This window comes from Bombina bombina, chromosome 3, assembly GCF_027579735.1.
Source record: "Bombina bombina isolate aBomBom1 chromosome 3, aBomBom1.pri, whole genome shotgun sequence".
In the NCBI taxonomy this organism is placed as follows: Eukaryota; Metazoa; Chordata; class Amphibia; order Anura; family Bombinatoridae; genus Bombina; species Bombina bombina.
The window spans coordinates 1,035,113,272-1,035,133,051 of record NC_069501.1 but is presented as its reverse complement, the minus strand read 5'-3'; the positions used below and the strand labels follow the sequence as shown (position 1 = coordinate 1,035,133,051).

At 40.7% G+C, this 19,780-nt stretch overlaps 1 protein-coding gene across 1 annotated transcript in view; it reads left to right on the top strand.

The window, feature by feature from the left end:
- LARP4 (La ribonucleoprotein 4) overlaps positions 1–19,780 on the top strand; it is a 447,695-nt gene that overhangs the window by 152,547 nt on the left and 275,368 nt on the right. The window contains exons 10-11 of the mRNA XM_053705530.1: positions 15,861–15,914; positions 18,936–19,148. Coding sequence (XP_053561505.1) covers positions 15,861–15,914; positions 18,936–19,148 — 267 coding nt within the window. The remainder of the gene's footprint in view (positions 1–15,860; positions 15,915–18,935; positions 19,149–19,780) is intronic.

Here is a 19,780-nt window from a genome sequence, read left to right as displayed (position 1 = left end):
GTGATCACTCTGGGGGTGAGAACAGAGTGCGGCTGATAATATTAGGGCAATGTCAGACACTGCGTCACAGGTGGCAGAACATGAGGACGGAGAGCTTCATTCTGTGGGTGACGGTTCTGATCCAAACAGACTGGATTCAGATATTTCAAATTTTAAATTTAAACTGGAAAACCTCCGTGTATTACTAGGGGAGGTGTTAGCGGCTCTGAATGATTGTAACACAGTTGCAATACCAGAGAAATTGTGGAGGTTGGATAAATATTTTGCGGTACCGACGAGTACTGAGGGTTTTTCCTATACCTAAGAGACTTACTGAAATTGTTACTAAGAGTGGGATAGACCCGGTGTGGGCCGTTCTCACCCCCTCCGAATATTAGAAAAATGGTTTCCAATAGACGCCACCACAAGGGACTTATGGCAAACGGTCCTAAGGTGGAGGGAGCAGTTTCTACCTTAGCCCAAGCGTACCACTATCCCGGTGGAGGATAGCTGTGCTTTTTCAGATCCAATGGATAAAAAGTTAGAGGGTTACCTTAAGAAAATGTTTGTTCAACAAGGTTTTATATTGCAACCCCCTTGCATGCATTGCGCCGATCACGCTGCAGCGGCATTCTGATTGAGTCTCTGGAAGAGAACATTGGTTCAGCTACTCTGGACGACATTACGGACAGGCTTAGAGTCCTTAAACTAGCTAATTCATTCATTTCGGAGGCCGTAGTACATCTTACTAAACTTACGGCGAAGAATTCAGGATTCGCCATTCAGGCACGCAGGGCGCTGTGGCTAAAATCCTGGTCAGCTGATGTTTCTTCTAAGTCTAAATTGCTTAATTATAGCCTTTCAAAGGGCAGACCTTATTCGGGCCCGGGTTGAAAGAGATTATCGCTGACATTACAGGAGGTAAAGGCCATGCCCTGCCTCAGGACAAAGCCAAAGCCAAGACTAGACAGTCTAATTTTCGTTCCTTTCGTAATTTCAAAGCAGGAGCAGCATCAACTTCCTCTGCACCAAAACAGGAAGGAGCTGTTGCTCGCTACAGACAAGGCTGGAAACCTAACCAGTCCTGAACAAGGGCAAGCAGACTAGGAAACCTGCTGCTGCCCCTAAAACAGCATGAATGAGGGCCCCCGATCCGGGATCGGATCTAGTGGGGGGCAGACTTTCTCTCTTCGCCCAGGCTTGGCAAGAGATGTCAGGATCCCCTGGGCGCTAGAGAGATAATATCTCAGGGATACTTCTGGACTTCAAATACTCTCCTCCAAGAGAGAGATTCATCTGTCAAGATTGTCAACAATCCAGTCAAAGAAAGAGGCGTTTCTACGCTGCGTACAAGAGCTCTTGTTAATGGGAGTAATCCATCCAGTTCCACGATCGGAACAGGGACAGGGGGTTTTACTCAAAACTGTTTGTGGTTCCCAAAAAAGAGGGAACTTTCAGACCAATCCTGGACTTAAAGATCCTAAACAATTCCTAAGAGTTCCATCGTTCAAGATGGAGACTATTCGGCCAATTTTACTTATGATCCAAGAGGGGTCAGCTACATGACCACTGTAAGATTTAAAAGATGCTTACCTTCACATACCGATTCACAAAGATCATTATCGGTACCTAAGTTTGCCTTCCTAGACAGGCATTACCAGTTTGTGGCTCTTCCATTCGGATTGGCTACAGCTCCAAGAATCTTCACAAAGGTTCTGGGTGCTCTTCTGGCTGCGGTACTAAGACCGCGGTGGAATCTCGGTAGCTCCATACCTAGACGACATTCTGATACAAGCTTCAAGCTTTCAAACTGCCAAGTCTCATACAGAGTTAGTGCTGGTCACATGGATGGAAGGTGAACGAAAAGAAAAGTTCACTCGTTCCACTCACAAGAGTTCCCTTCCTGGGGGACTCTTATAGATTCTGTAGAAATGAAGATTTACCTGACCGAGGACAGGCTAACAAGACTTCAAAGTGCTTGCCGCACCCTTCATTCCATTCAACACCCGTCAGTGGCTCAATGCATGGAGGTAATCGGCTTAATGGTAGCGGCAATGGACATTAATACCCTTTGCACGCTTACACCTCAGACACACTGCAACTGTGCATGCTAAGTCAGTGGAATGGGGATTACTCAGACTTATCCCTTCTCTGAATCTGGATCAAGAGACCAGAAATTCTCTTCTATGGTGGCTTCTTCTCGGCCACATCTGTCCAGGGGGATGCCATTCAGCAGACCAGACCTGGACAATTGTAACAACAGACGCCAGCCTTCTAGGTTGTGGTGGTGCCGTCTGGAATTCTCTGAAGGCTCAGGGACAATGGAGTCAGGAGGAGAGTCCTCCTGCCAATAAACATTCTGGAATTGAGAGCAGTTCTCAATGCCCTCCTGGCTTGGCCCCAAGTTGACAACTCGGGGGTTCATCAGTTTCAGTCGGACAACATCACGACTGTAGCTTACACATCAACCGATCAGGGAGGGACAAGAAGGCTCCCTAGCTATGATGGAAGTATCAAAGATAATTCGCTTGGGCCAGAGTCTCACTTCTTGCCACCTGTCAGCAAATCCACATCCGGGAGTGGAGAACTGGGAGGCGGATTTCCTAAGTCGTCAGACTTTTCATCCGGGGGGAGTGGGAACTTCATCCGGAGGATCTTTGCCCAAATACTTCGACGCTTGGGGGCAAACAGAGATAGATCTCATGGCGTCTCGACAGAACGGCCATGCCTATCCCGTTACGGGTCAGATCCAGGGATCCAGGAGCAGTCCTGATAGATGCTCTGACAGCACCTTGGGACTTCAGGATGGCTTACGTGTTTCCACCCTTCCCGTTACTTCCTCGATTGATTGCCAGAATCAAACAAGAGAGAGCATCAGTTGATTCTAATAGCACCTGCGTGGCCACGCAGGACTTGGTATGCAGACCTGGTGGACCTTGTCATCCGTCCACCTTGTCTCTACCTCTGAAACAGGACCTTCTGATACAGGGTCCTTCAAACATCAAAATCTAACTTTCTCTGAAGCTGACTGCTTGGAAATTGAACGCTTGATTTTATCAAGACGTGGGTTTTCTGAGTCAGTTATTGATACCTAATACAGGCTAGGAAACCTGTTACCAGAAAGATTTACCATAAGATATGGCGTAAATACCTATATTGGTGTGAATCCAAAGGTTACTCTTGGAGTAAGGTTAGGATTCCTAGGATATTGTCTTTTCTACAAGAAGGTTTAGAAAAGGGTTTATCTGCTAGTTCATTAAAGGGACAGATCTCAGGCTTTGTCCCATTCTGTTAACACAAAGTCTCTGCAGAAGTTCCTGACGTCCAGGCTTTTTTGTCAGGCTTTGGCCAGGATTCAGCCTGTGTCTAAAACTGTTGCTCCACCATGGAGTTTAAACCTTGTTCTTAATGATTTACAGGGCGTTCCGTTTGAACCCCTTCATTCCATTGATATAAAGTTGTTATCTTGGAAAGTTCTATTTTTAGTTGAAATACTTTTTATTAATATATCGCATAACAACATAAAGGTACAGCCTGTACATTTTCCGAAGTACAAATTTCTGACAATCCAGTTCTTATAGAGTAAGAAAATTACAGAGTGTCTACATTTCTTTTTTCCCTTATTTCTTTCTTTCCCTTCTTTCCCCTCCCAGCTACCCCCTCCCTTAACATTAAACTCTTTAACTAAATATAACTTTAAGTGTAATAAACAACAAAAAGAGAAGAAAAAAAAAAAAACAAAAAAAAAAAAACCACCTTTCCCATCGAGCAGCGTCGTTATTTGTAGAACTCCTGATTAAGACTTTTCCATACCTAAGATAGCTTTTTTATTTCTCCTTAATCTTGATGGCTCCAGAGGAGCGCTATGTTGAACCTAAGAGTATATAATAGAAACACCCCACCCGATCCTTATTTGTTAATAATTCCAATGATCCAATGTTTTGGAATCTTTCTGAGGTACCCTGCATCCAAGCTGCTGATTCAGACATACAATAGATATCTCTACTTTGTCAAGTATGAAAGTTCTATTTTTAATGGCTATTTCCTCGGCTCGAAGAGTCTCTGAATTATCAGCCTTACATTTGTGATTCTCCTTATTTGATTTTTCATTCGGATAAGGTAGTCCTGCGTACTAAACCTGGGTTCTTACCTAAGGTAGTTACTAACAGGAATATCAATCAAGAGATTGTTGTTCCTTCTTTATGCCCAAATCCTCTTCAAAGAAGGAACGTCTACTGCACAACCTGGATGTAGTCCGTGCTCTAAAATTTTACTTACAGGCAACTAAGGAATTTCGACAACGTCTTCTCTGTTTGTCATTTACTCTGGGCAGAGGAGAGGTCAAAAAGCTTCCGCTACCCCTCTCTTTCTTTGGCTTCGTAGCATAATTCGTGTTGGCTTATGAGACTGCTGGACAGCAGCCTCCTGAAAGAATTACAGCTCATTCTACTAGAGCTGTGGCTTCCACTTGGCCTTCAAGATTGAGGCCTCTGTTGAACAGATTTGCAAGGCTGCAACTTGGTCTTCGCTTCATACTTTTTCCAACATTTACAAATTTGACACTTTTGCTTCATCGGAGGCTATTTTTGGGAGAGAAGGTTCTTCAGGCAGTGGGTTCCTTCTGTATAAAGAGCCTGCCTATCCCTCCCGTCATCCGGTGTACTTTTGCTTTGGTATTGGTATCCCAGAAGTAATGATGACCCGTGGACTGATCACACTTAACAGAAGAAAACAGTAATTTATGCTTACCTGATAAATTCCTTTCTCTGTAGTGTGATCAGTCCACGGCCCTCCCTGTTTTTTTAAGGCAGGTAAATATTTTTTAATTTATACTCCAGTCACCACTTCACCCTTGGCTTTTCCTTTCTCGTTGGTCCTTGGTCGAATGACTGGGAGTGACGTAGAGGGGAGAGCTATATGCAGCTCTGCTGGGGTGAATCCTCTTGCACTTCCTGTTGGGGAGGAGTAATATCCCAGAAGTAATGATGACCCGTGGACTGATCACACTACAGAAGAAAGGATTTATCAGGTAAGCATAAATTATGGTTTTTTCAATCATCACTTGCTAAAAAAAAACCTGTTATAACTCACCCTATCTGTGCGGCAAGTATTTGGCTAAGTTAGCGCCTCCAGCAGCCCACGCGCCTCATTGAAGAAGAGCGATGTGCTGTGGGTGGCCGGAGGTGCTGAGTTGGCTATAGTACAGGTATGGGGGTGACCCTCTCAATTATAGGTGGTACACTAATAGTTTTGAATATTCTTATATTGAGAGTGCTTATAAATTAAATATACTCAGATGTATTTTTTCAATAATATATATCATCAATCTCTAACAAAAATGTTATCAGTAAATATAGTATATCTATATATATTATCTTTGTCAATCAATGGATTAGCTGCTATAGGACCAATAGAAACAAAGAATATAGTTAAATCTTTCAAAGAAAGTAAACCTTGGACAGCGCTTACACACCATGCAATATACACAAATACATTTATCTGTAGATTTTTTTAAAAAAAAAGATCACACCTTAGGAAGGAGTCATCCTTGAAATTGCGTAGTCTAGAGTAAGGAGTTGCCGACGGTATCCTATATATGGTCTGTAGTTTGTGGTGGTCAATTTTGGTCAATTTGTCATTTATTTAGTGCAGTATCTACTTTTTATTTACATTATTGATATTTTCACTGTATATTATTTTATAAAAGTGATTGTTTTACACTCCATTGTTTTTAACTGTATATAATACTGTATTTCTCCAACATAGGTGTGTCCGGTCCACGGCGTCATCCTTACTTGTGGATATTCTCTTCCCCAACAGGAAATGGCAAAGAGCCCAGCAAGCTGGTCACATGATCCTCCTAGGCTCCGCCTACCCCAGTCATTCTCTTTGCCGTTGTACAGGCAACATCTCCACGGAGATGGCTTAGAGTTTTTTAGTGTTTAACAGCAAGAATGTTGGCCCCCCGATCCGGGACCGGATCTGGTGGGGGGCAGACTCTCTCTCTTCGCTCAGGGCTTGGGCAAGAGATGTTCTGGATCCTTGGGCGCAGAAATAGTCTCCCAAGGTTATCTTTCTGGAATTCAAGGGACTTCCCCCAAGGGGGAGGTTCACAGGTCTCATTTGTCTTCAGACCAACTAAAAAGACAGGCATTCTACATTGTGTAGAAGACCTGTTAAAAATGGGAGTGATTCTCATCCCGTTCCATTAAGAGAACAAGGGATGGGGTTCTACTCCAATCTGTTTATAGTTCCCAAAAAAGAGGAACGTTCAGACCAATCTTAGATCTCAAAGCTCTTAAACAAGTTTTCTCAAGGTTCCATCGTTCAAGATGGAAACCATTCGAACTATTCTTCCTTCCATCCAGGAAGGTCAATTCATGACCACGGTGGATTTAAAGGATGCGTATCTACATATTCCTATCCACAAGGACATCATCGGTTCCTGAGGTTCGCATTCCTGGACAAACAATTACCAGTTCGTGGCGCTTCCTTTCGGATTAGCCACTGCTCCAAGGATTTTCACAAAGGTACTAGGGTCCCTTCTAGCTGTGCTAAGACCAAGGGGCATTGCTGTAGTACCTTACTTGGACGACATTCTGATTCAAAGCGTCGTCCCTTCCTCAAGCAAAAGGCTCACAACCCGGACATTGTCCTGGCCTTTCTCAGATTCTCACTGGATTGGAAAGTGAACTTGGAAAAGAGTTCTCTATCTCCGTCAACAGGGTTCCCTTCTTGGGAACAATAATAGACTCCTTAGAAATGAGGATTTTTCTGACAGAGGCAGAAAAACAAAAACTTCTAGACTCTTGTCGGATACTTCATTCCGTTCCTCTTCCTTCCATAGCTCAGTGCGTGGAAGTGATCGGGTGGATGGTAGCGGGCAATGGACATAGTTCCTTTTGCACGCATTCATCTAAGACCATTACAACTGTGCATGCTCAGTCCAGTGGAATGGGACTATACAGGACTTGTCTCCGAAGATACAAGTAAATCAGAGGACCAGAGGACTCACTCCGTTGGTGGGCTGTCCCTGGACAACCTGTCACGAGGGATGACATTCCGCAGACCAGAGTGGGTCATTGTCACGACCTGACGCCAGTCTGATGGGCTGGGGCGCGGTCTGGGGATCCCTGAAAGCTCAGGGTCTTTGGTCTCGGGAAGAATCTCTTCTACGATAGAATATTCTGGAACTGAGAGCGATATTCAATGCTCTCAGGCTTGGCCTCAGCTAGCGAGGGCCAAGTTCATACGGTTTCATCAGACAACATGACAACTGGTTGCGTACATCAAACCATCAGGGGGGGACAAGGAGTTCCCCTGGCGATGGAAGAAGGACCAAAATCATTCTATGGGCGGGAGTCTCACTCCTGCCACCTGTCTGCTATCACATCCCAGGAGTGGAAAATTGGGAAGCGGATTTTCTGAGTCGTCAGACATTGCATCCGGGGGGAGTGGGAACTCCATCCGGAAATCTTTGCCCAAGTCACTCAGCTGTGGGGCATTCCAGACATGGATCTGATGGCCTCTCGTCAGAACTTCAAAGTTCCTTGCTACGGGTCCAGATCCAGGATCCCAAGGCGGCTCTAGTGGATGCACTAGTTAGCACCTTGGACCTTCAAACTAGCTTATGTGTTCCCGCCGTTTCCTCTCATCCCCAGGCTGGTAGCCAGGATCAATCAGGAGAGGGCGTCGGTGATCTTGATAGCTCCTGCGTGGCCACGCAGACTTGGTACGCAGATCTGGTGAATATGTCATCGGCTCCTCCTTGGAAGCTACCTTTGAGACGAGACCTTCTTGTTCAGGGTCCGTTCGAACATCCGGAATCTGGTTTCACTCCAGCTGACTGCTTGGAGATTGAACGCTTGATCTTATCGAAGCGAGGGATTCTCAGATTCTGTTATCGAATACTCTTGTTCAGGCCAGAAAGCCTGTAACTAGAAAGATTTACCACAAAATTTGGAAAAAATATATCTGTTGGTGTGAATCTAAAGGATTCCCTTGGGACAAGGTTAAGATTCCTAGGATTCCTATCCTTTCCTTCAAGAAGGATTGGAAAAAGGATTATCTGCAAGTTCCCTGAAGGGACAGATTTCTGCCTTGTCTGTGTTACTTCACAAAAAGCTGGCCGCTGTGCCAGATGTTCAAGCCTTTGTTCAGGCTCTGGTTAGAATTAAGCCTGTTTACAAACCTTTGACTCCTCCTTGGAGTCTCAATTTAGTTCTTTCAGTTCTTCAGGGGGTCCGTTTGAACCCTTGCATTCCGTTGATATTAAGTTATTATCTTGGAAAGTTTTGTTTTTAGTTGCAATTTCTTCTGCTAGAAGAGTTTCAGAATTATTCTGCTCTGCAGTGTACCTCCTCCTTATCTGGTGTTCCATGCAGATAAGGTGGTTTTACGTACTAAACCTGGTTTTCTTCCAAAAGTTGTTTCTAACAAAAACATTAACCAGGAGATTATCGTACCTTCTCTGTGTCCGAAACCAGTTTCAAAGGAAGGAACGTTTGTTGCACAATTTGGATGTTGTTCGCCGCTCTAAAATTCTATTTAGATGCTACAAAGGATTTTAGACAAACATCTTCCTTGTTTGTTGTTTATTCCGGTAAAAGGAGAGGTCAAAAAGCAACTTCTACCTCTCTCTCTTTTTGGATTAAAAGCATCATCAGATTGGCTTACGAGACTGCCGGACGGCAGCCTCCCGAAAGAATCACAGCTCATTCCACTAGGGCTGTGGCTTCCACATGGGCCTTCAAGAACGAGGCTTCTGTTGATCAGATATGTAGGGCAGCGACTTGGTCTTCACTGCACACTTTTACCAAATTTTACAAGTTTTGATACTTTTGCTTCTTCTGAGGCTATTTTTGGGAGAAAGGTTTTGCAAGCCGTGGTGCCTTCCATTTAGGTGACCTGATTTGCTCCCTCCCTTCATCCGTGTCCTAAAGCTTTGGTATTGGTTCCCACAAGTAAGGATGACGCCGTGGACCGGACACACCTATGTTGGAGAAAACAGAATTTATGTTTACCTGATAAATTACTTTCTCCAACGGTGTGTCCGGGTCCACGGCCCGCCCCTGGTTTTTTTAATCAGGTCTGATAATTTATTTTCTTTAACTACAGTCACCACGGGTACCATATGGTTTCTCCTATGCAAATATTCCTCCTTAACGTCGGTCGAATGACTGGGGTAGGCGGAGCCTAGGAGGGATCATGTGACCAGCTTTGCTGGGCTCTTTGCCATTTCCTGTTGGGGAAGAGAATATCCCACAAGTAAGGATGACGCCGTGGACCGGACACACCGTTGGAGAAAGTAATTTATCAGGTAAACATAAATTCTGTTTTTCTTTCATGTAATTAGCAAGAGTCCATGAGCTAGTGACGTATGGGATATACATTCCTACCAGGAGGGGCAAAGTTTCCCAAACCTCAAAATGCCTATAAATAGACCCCTCACCACACCCACAATTCAGTTTTACAAACTTTGCCTCCGATGGAGGTGGTGAAGTAAGTTTGTGCTAGATTCTACGTTAATATGCGCTCCGCAGCAAGTTGGAGCCCGGTTTTCCTCTCAACGTGCAGTGAATGTCAGAGGGATGTGAGGAGAGTATTGCCTATTTGAATGCAGTGATCTCCTTCTATGGGGTCTATTTCATAGGTTCTCTGTTATCGGTCGTAGAGATTCATCTCTTACCTCCCTTTTCAGATCGACGATATACTCTTAATATATACCATTACCTCTACTGATTCTCGTTTCAGTACTGGTTTTGGCTTTCTACAAACATGTAGATGAGTGTCCTGGGGTAAGTAAATCTTATTTTCTGTGACACTCTAAGCTATGGTTGGGCACTTTGTTTATAAAGTTCTAAATATATGTATTCAAACATTTATTTGCCTTGACTCAGAATGTTCAACTTTCCTTATTTTCAGACAGTCAGTTTCATATTTGGGATAATGCATTTGATTTAATCATTTTTTCTTACCTTCAAAAATTTGACTCTTTTTCCCTGTGGGCTGTTAGGCTCGCGGGGGCTGAAAATGCTTCATTTTATTGCGTCATTCTTGGCGCAGACTTTTTTGGCGCAAAAATTCTTTTCCGTTTCCGGCGTCATACGTGTCGCCGGAAGTTGCGTCATTTTTTGACGTTATTTTGCTCCAAAAATGTCGGCGTTCCGGATGTGGCGTCATTTTTGGCGCAAAAAGCATTTAGGCGCCAAATAATGTGGGCGTCTTATTTGGCGCTAAAAAATATGGGCCTCGCTTTGTCTCCACATTATTTAAGTCTCATTTTTCATTGCTTCTGGTTGCTAGAAGCTTGTTCTTTGGCATTTTTTCCCATTCCTGAAACTGTCATTTAAGGAATTTGATCAATTTTGCTTATATGTTGTTTTTTCTCTTACATATTGCAAGATGTCTCACGTTGCAATCTGAGTCAGAAGATACTACAGGAAAATCGCTGTCTAGTGCTGGATCTACCAAAGCTAAGTGTATCTGCTGTAAACTTTGGTAGCTATTTCTCCGGCTGTTGTTTGTATTAATTGTCATGACAAACTTGTTAATGCAGATAATATTTCCTTTAGTAAAGTACCATTGTCTGTTGCAGTTCCTTCAACATCTAAGGTGCAGAATGTTCCTGATAATATAAGAGATTTTGTTTCTGAATCCATCAAGAAGGCTATGTCTGTTATTTCTCCTTCTAGTAAACGTAAAAAATCTTTAAAACTTCTCTCCCTACAGATGAATTTTTAAATGAACATCATCATTCTGATTCTGATGACTCTTCTGGTTCAGAGGATTCTGTTTCAGAGATTGATGCTGATAAATCTTCATATTTATTTAAAATGGAATTTATTCGTTCTTTACTTAAAGAAGTACTAATTGCTTTAGAAATAGAGGATTCTGGTCCTCTTGATACTAATTCTAAACGTTTAGATAAGGTATTTAAATCTCCTGTGGTTATTCCAGAAGTTTTTCCTGTTCCTAATGCTATTTTCTGCAGTAATTTCCAAAGAATGGGATAAATTGGGTAATTCATTTACTCCTTCTAACGTTTTAAGCAATTATATCCTGTACCGTCTGACAGGTTAGAATTTTGGGACAAAATCCCTAAAGTTGATGGGGCTATTTCTACCCTTGCTAAACGTACTACCATTCCTACGTCAGATGGTACTTCGTTTAAAGATCCTTTAGATAGGAAAATTGAATCCTTTCTAAGAAAAGCTTATCTGTGTTCAGGTAATCTTCTTAGACCTGCTATAATCATTGGCTGATGTTGCTGCAGCTTCAACTTTTTGGTTGGAAACTTTAGCGCAACAAGTAACAAATCATGATTCTCATGATATTATTATTCTTCTTCAGCATGCTAATAATTTTATCTGTGATGCCATTTTTAATATTTATCAGAGTTGATGTCAGGTTTATGTCTCTAGCTATTTTAGCTAGAAGAGCTTTATGGCTTAAGACTTGGAATGCTGATATGGCTTCTAAATCAACTCTACTTCCATTTCTTTCCAGGGTAACAAATTATTTGGTTCTCAGTTGGATTCTATTATCTCAACTGTTACTGGTGGGAAAGGAACTTTTTTACCACAGGATAAAAAATCTAAGGGTAAAAACAGGGCTAATAATCGTTTTCGTTCCTTTCGTTTCAACAAAGAACAAAAGCCTGATCCTTCATCCTCAGGAGCAGTTTCAGTTTGGAAACCATCTCCAGTCTGGAATAAATCCAAGCCTGCTAGAAAGGCAAAGCCTGCTTCTAAGTCCACATGAAGGTGCGGCCCTCATTCCAGCTCAGCTGGTAGGGGGCAGATTACGTTTTTTCAAAGTAATTTGGATCAATTCTGTTCACAATCTTTGGATTCAGAACATTGTTTCAGAAGGGTACAGAATTGGTTTCAAGATGAGACCTCCTGCAAAGAGATTTTTTCTTTCCCGTGTCCCAGTAAATCCAGTGAAAGCTCAAGCATTTCTGAATTGTGTTTCAGATCTAGAGTTGGCTGGAGTAATTGTGCCAGTTCCAGTTCCGGAACAGGGGATGGGGTTTTATTCAAATCTCTTCATTGTACCAAAGAAGGAGAATTCCTTCAGACCAGTTCTGGATCTAAAAATATTGAATCGTTATGTAAGGATACCAACGTTCAAGATGGTAACTATAAGGACTATCTTGCCTTTTGTTCAGCAAGGGAATTATATGTCCACAATAGATTTACAGGATGCATATCTGCATATTCCGATTCATCCAGATCATTATCAGTTCCTGAGATTCTCTTTTCTGGACAAGCATTACCAGTTTGTGGCTCTACCGTTTGGCCTAGCTACAGCTCCAAGAATTTTTACAAAGGTTCTCGGTGCCCTTCTGTCTGTAATCAGAGAACAGGGTATTGTGGTATTTCCTTATTTGGACGATATCTTGGTACTTGCTCAGTCTTTACATTTAGCAGAATCTCATACGAATCGACTTGTGTTGTTTCTTCAAGATCATGGTTGGAGGATCAATTTACCAAAAGTTCATTGATTCCTCAGACAAGGGTAACCTTTCTGGGTTTCCAGATAGATTCAGTGTCCATGATTCTGTCTTTAACAGACAAGAGACGTCTAAAATTGATTTCAGCTTGTCGAAACCTTCAGTCACAATCATTCCCTTCGGTAGCCTTATGCATGGAAATTCTAGGTCTTATGACTGCTGCATCGGACGCGATCCCCTTTGCTCGTTTTCACATGCGACCCTCTTCAGCTCTGTATGCTGAATCAATGGTGCAAGGATTACACAAAGATATCTCAATTAATATCTTTAAAACCGATTGTTCGACACTCTCTAACGTGGTGGACAGATCACCATCGTTTAATTCAGGGGCTTCTTTTGTGCTTCCGACCTGGACTGTAATTTCAACAGATGCAAGTCTCACAGGTTGGGGAGCTGTGTGGGGATCTCTGACGGCACAAGGAGTTTGGGAATCTCAGGAGGTGAGATTACCGATCAATATTTGGAACTCCGTGCAATTTTCAGAGCTCTTCAGTTTTGGCCTCTTCTGAAGAGAGAATCATTCATTTGTTTTCAGACAGACAATGTCACAACTGTGGCATACATCAATCATCAAGGAGGGACTCACAGTCCTCTGGCTATGAAAGAAGTATCTCGAATTTTGGTTTGGGCGGGAATCCAGCTCCTGTCTAATCTCTGCGGTTCATATCCCAGGTGTAGACAATTGGGGAAGCGGATTATCCTCAGTCGCCAAACATTGCATCCGGGCGAATGGTTCTCTTCACCCAGAGGTATTTCTTCAGATTGTTCAAAGGTGGGAACTTCCAGAAATAGATCTGATGGCGTCTCATCTAAACAAGAAACTTCCCAGATATCTGTCCAGATCCCGGGATCCTCAGGCGGAGGCAGTGGATGCATTATCACTTCCTTGGAAGTATCATCCTGCCTATATCTTTCCGCCTCTAGTTCTTCTTCCAAGAGTAATCTCCAAGATTCTGAAGGAATGCTAGTTTGTTCTGCTGGTAGCTCCGGCATGGCCTCACAGGTTTTGGTATGCGGATCTTGTCCGGATGGCCTCTTGCCAACCGTGGACTCTTCCGTTAAGACCAGACCTTCTGTCACAAGGTCCTTTTTTCCATCAGGATCTAAAATCCTTAAATTTAAAGGTATGGAGATTTAACGCTTGATTCTTGGTCAAAGAGGTTTCTCTGACTCTGTGATTAATACTATGTTACAGGCTCGTAAATCTGTATCTAGAGAGATATATTATAGAGTCTGGAAGACTTATATTTCTTGGTGTCTTTCTCATCATTTTTCTTGGCATTCTTTTAGAATACCGAGAATTTTACAGTTTCTTCAGGATGGTTTAGATAAGGGTTTGTCTGCAAGTTCCTTGAAAGGACAAATCTCTGCTCTTTCTGTTCTTTTCCACAGAAAGATTGCTATTCTTCCTGTTATTCATTGTTTTATACAAGCTTTGGTTCGTATAAAACCTGTCATTTAAGTCTATTTCTCCTCCTTGGAGTTTGAATTTGGTTCTGGGAGCTCTTCAAGCTCCTCCCTTTGAACCTATGCATTCATTGGACATTAAATTACTTTCTTGGAAAGTTTTGTTCCTTTTGGCCATCTCTTCTGCCAGAAGAGTTTCTGAATTATCTGCTCTTTCTTGTGAGTCTCCTTTTCTGATTTTTCATCAGATAAGGCGGTGTTGCGAACTTCTTTTGAATTTTTACCTAAAGTTGTGAATTCCAACAACATTAGTAGAGAAATTGTGGTTCCTTCATTATGTCCTAATCCTATGAATTCTAAGGAGAAATCATTGCATTCTTTGGATGTTGTTAGAGCTTTGAAATATTATGTTGAAGCTACTAAATCTTTCCGAAAGACTTCTAGTCTATTTGTTATCTTTTCCGGTTCTAGAAAAGGCCAGAAAGCTTCTGCCATTTCTTTGGCATCTTGGTTGAAATCTTTAATTCATCTTGCCTATGTTGAGTCGGGTAAAACTCCGCCTCAGAGGATTACAGCTCATTCTACCAGGTCAGTTTCTACTTCCTGGGCGTTTAGGAATGAAGCTTCGGTTGATCAGATTTGCAAAGCAGCAACTTGGTCCTCTTTGCATACTTTACTAAATTCTACCATTTTGATGTATTTTCTTCTTCTGAAGCAGTTTTTGGTAGAAAAGTACTTCAGGCAGCGGTTTCAGTCTGAATCTTCTGCTTATGTTTTTCATTAAACTTTATTTTGGGTGTGGATTATTTTCAACAGGAATTGGCTGTCTTTATTTTATCCCTCCCTCTCTAGTGACTCTTGCGTGGAAAGATCCACATCTTGGGTAATCATTATCCCATACGTCACTAGCTCATGGACTCTTGCTAATTACATGAAAGAAAACATAATTTATTTAAGAACTTACCTGATAAATTCATTTCTTTCATATTAGCAAGAGTCCATGAGGCCCGCTCTTTTTTTGTGGTGGTTATGATTTTTGTATAAAGCACAATTATTCCAATTCCTTATTTTATATGCTTTCGCACTTTTTTATCACCCCACTTCTTGGCTATTCGTTAAACTGAATTGTGGGTGTGGTGAGGGGTGTATTTATAGGCATTTTGAGGTTTGGGAAACTTTGCCCCTCCTGGTAGGAATGTATATCCCATACGTCACTAGCTCATGGACTCTTGCTAATATGAAAGAAATGAATTTATCAGGTAAGTTCTTACATAAATTATGTTATATCTGAAGTACATATTTGTTTACAATATCTTTTATTGAGAATCTTTGTTCTTTTTTAATAAATCTACAGATAAATGTGTGTATATTGCATGGTGTTTCTAGCGCTGTCCCATCTTTCTTTGAATGATTAACTACACTATAGTTTTGAGTTGACTCTCGGAACCACATATTATAGTTTATTTTAATTTATTCTATGTTTAATGTTAAAAGCACATTGTTAATTTCTATAGAATTTTAGTGATTTCCAAAGTTTTTTTTATATTTATTTTTTTATTGCTTGAGCTCAAAGAAGCTCCCTGTGGACTTTTACTTGATAGAACCTGATACTGTTTCTTAAGAATACTACCTGAGGACCTATAGCCTGATAATTCGTTGTTCTCTGGCTAATGCCCTATATTGGCCTTCTATTTGAGGAATTTTGTTTACAATTTCATAAGTTAAGAGGTATAGCATACACTATGTACAGCACTGAAATAATTGATGCTAATATTCCTTTACGAAGTAGCTTCAAGCATTGATTGTAACCCATAGTATTGCTACACAAAACTCTATTGTACACTGTTTTTGCTTGTATGTACTGTGTATTCTATGTGTCGTAAGTGTATCGCCTCAATAAAAATATCTTAAAAAAATACAACTAAAACTGAACATTTTAAGTTATTTACTTTTATAGGCATTCAAATATCTAAGGGAAGAAGTGAAAACCTTTCAGGGCAAGCCGATAATGGTAAGAACTACAAGATCACCTCTTTTATAAAATGTGTTCTCTTTACAAATAGATGTAAATGAAATCAATACAGTTTTCCTGCTTTGTGTATTCACTTTATTAATACATTATAAATAAATGTAATGCAACCATTGTTCATTTTTCTAAAAAGCTGCTTTACTCTTGTTTAACTAAGCCTTGCTCCAATAAGGTTAGGTTTATGACTGTCCCTAGAAATCTCTAATTTTGATTTCGTACATAAAACCTAAATGTCTTCTACTTTAGTTTTGCAAATAACCTGCATACCAAATACATGTTTTAAAAACACAAACTACCATTTGTCTTAAAAAAAAAAAAATATAGGCTTTTGCACATTCAGAGTAGTTAAAGGGGACTGTACAAAGTTACCCCTCAAATGATAAATTGTGTTTTTTACATTATGTAAAGCTTACATTGGTAATAATTATTAAATGCTTGTTTGTGTCTGGGGTATATCGCTCTTATCAAACGTGCTGCCATGGCCGAAGAATGTAAACAGTGACTTGCTATGCTGTAGAATATTCTCTGTTTACATGAAGCCGCTGTGAGTAGAACAGCACCTGTGCGAGCTGCTGTATAAAATATGGTGTGTGGTGCCTTCCTATTGGCTGCAACATGCAGAAGCGACTCAGAGGCGGCCGTAGCACAGGTAAAGGGGGGCTATATTTTAAATAATTTGTGTTGAAGGAAAACTTTTAGACACAAAATGAAAGGATGCCTTAAAGGGACAGTCAACCATAGAATTGTTATTGTTTTAAAAGATAGATAATCCCTTTATTACTCATTCCCCAGTTTTGCATAACCAACAGTTATATTAATGTACTTTCTCTTGCAAGGTGTATCCAGTCCACTGATTCATCCTTACTTGTGGGATATTCTCATTCCCTACAGGAAGTGGCAAAGAGAACACACAGCAGAGCTGTCCATATAGCTCCCCCTCTGGCTCCGCCCCCCAGTCATTCTCTTTGCGGCTCTAACAAGTAGCATCTCCACGGCAGAGTAAAGTGAATGTGGTGTTAGATTTGTAGTTTTTTTTATATCTTCAGTCAATTATTTTATAGTGAAAATATAATCATTATACGAGTTTTTATCACTTTTGGAGTGTTATTTGGGATTTTAGACACCTATTTAGGGTTTTGAAGGCCCCACAACTCCAGAGTGGAGAGGGAGGGGGCCTAATTTTTCGCGCCTCAGTTGTGCAGTTCATATTGCAGACAGCTTCACGTGGAGGGTCCTAAGACTACTTGAGGACTTCATAGAGGCTTATTTCTCATCAAACTAATCCCCAGGGGCAAGGTAGGGCCACAGCAGATTGCTGTGGCATGGTGCTGTAGTTTGCTAACCGGTTGTCGGCTTTAGGTTGCTCCGGTTCAGGCATTAAGGGGTTAATTGACTTGATATTTGCTGTGCAATCATTCCAAAGCATTAAGCATCGTGTGGTAAAAATTTCAGAAAGATTGGATCATTTTTGAAGATTTAGTAAAAAAAAGTGTGCGCTTTTATTATTTAAAGGCACAGTACCGTTTTTTTTCTCAAATTGTATTTTTAAAGTTGTTTCTAATAACATTAACCAGGAAATCATTGTTCCTTCCCTTTGTCCTAATCCAGCTTCTAAGAAGGAACGGCTTTTACACAATCTTGATGTGGTTCGTGCTTTGAAATTCTATTTACAAGCAACTAAGGATTTCAGACAAACATCATCTTTGTTTGTTGTTTATTCTGGTAAGAGGAGAGGTCAGAAAGCGACTGCTACCTCTTTCCTTCTGGTTGAAAAGCATCATCCGATTGGCTTATGAGACTGCTGGGCAGCAGCCTCCTGAACGAATTGCAGCTCATTCCACCAGAGCTGTGGCTTCCACTTGGGCCTTCAAGAATGAGGCTTCTGTTGAACAGATTTGTATGGCAGCTACTTGGTCTTCACTGCATACTTTTGCCAAATTTTACAAATTCGATACTTTTGCTTCTTCGGAGGCTATTTTTGGGGGAGAGGTTTTGCAAGCAGTGGTGCCTTCCATTTAGGTTACCTGTCTTGTTCCCTCCCTTCATCCGTGTCCTAAAGCTTTGGTATTGGTATCCCACAAGTAAGGATGAATCCGTGGACTGGATACACCTTGCAAGAGAAAACAGAATTTATGCTTACCTGATAAATTACTTTCTCTTGCGGTGTATCCAGTCCACGGCCCGCCCTGGCAATTAAGTCAGGTTAAAAATTATTGTTTAAACTACAGTCACCACTTCACCCTATGGTTTCTCCTTTTTCTCCTAACCTTCAGTAGAATGACTGGGGGGCGGAGCCAGAGGGGGAGCTATATGGACAGCTCTGCTGTGTGTTCTCTTTGCCACTTCCTGTAGGGAATGAGAATATCCCACAAGTAAGGATGAATCCGTGGACTGGATACACCGCAAGAGAAAGTAATTTATCAGGTAAGCATAAATTCTGTTTTTTTACCTTTGTGATTACCTTGTATCTAGGAATCTTCTTCCAGCCCCCTGATCACATGACTGTGACTGTTTATTATCTATTGTCTTAAATTTAGCATTGTATTGTGCTAGATCTTAAATAACTTTCTGTGCCTGAACACAGTGTTATCTATATAGCCCACGTGTACTTTCTGTCTCTTTGTGTTGAAAAGAGATTTAAAAAGCATGTGATAAGAGGCAGCCCTCAAAGGCTTAGAAATTAGCATATGAGCCTACCTATGTTTAGTTTTAAACTAAGAATACCAAGAGAAAAAAGCAAATTTGATGATAAAAGTAAATTGGAAAGTCGATTAAAATTAAAAGTACTATCTGAATAATGAAAGTTTAATTTATACTTGACTGCCCCTTTAATATTTATTGTTAAATTGTTTAATTTATAAAAAAAAATATTATACAACTGAGTTAACTATCGCTTTAAGGTTTAAGAGATTCCTAAAGATCTCCATTAGCTGAATTTTGAGTATAATTTCTTTAAATGTTTGGCTGCTAAAGACAATTATTCTTGGTTCTTATTTCTAATAGGCAAGGATAAAAGCCATCAACACATTCTTTGCTAAGAACGGATATCGAACAGTTGATTCTAGTGTCTATACCCAGCCTGTTCAGACCCAAACACAGTTTGCCTCTCCACTCTTTATGCAGCCTGTATATAATCCTCATCAACAATACTCTATTTATAATATTGTGCCTCAGACCTGGTCTCCAAGCCCAGCACCTTACTTTGAGACTCCATTGGTAAGCAGCGTATACTGTTTAAAACTGGCTTGATGTTATGTTTATATGCTGATTTGGATTTTTTTTTTTTTTTGTCATAAATATTGTAAGTCCGATATATAGGTGGTCGGAAATATGCCAGGATGTTTTTTTTTATCCTAGGTGGGTTAGATTTATGAGTTTCTTTCTTTAAATTCTGGAATGAAGCCCTCTGTGATTGTTAATTATGATCTAATTTTATACCTATTAATATCTAGCCGCTAGGGAAAATTAGCTAAGAACAAGAATTAAAACCTTGGATTACTGGTTTATAATGTAATAGTTCCCATCACTTTATAGACGCTAACATTTTGCACTTATTTCTTTGGTATTTAAAGCAATATAATTTAAAGAAAATAAGCCTGCATATTTCCAGCCTAATATTTGAGAGATATAGATGTATATTTGGAGAGAGAGAGAAATTATTTTTATTTATTTTATATTTGGTGTGGGTGTAATGTTTCTTTTAAGTATTAGTCATAAAAAAATAACAAATATTTAAGCTAGAATATATAACCGTTGTAAACTTCTTACCACAATTTGTTTTTGAAATCTTTGAAGGTTTTTGTGTTTTTTCATTTAGGTTTACAAAGTGATAAAATATAAAAAGTAAT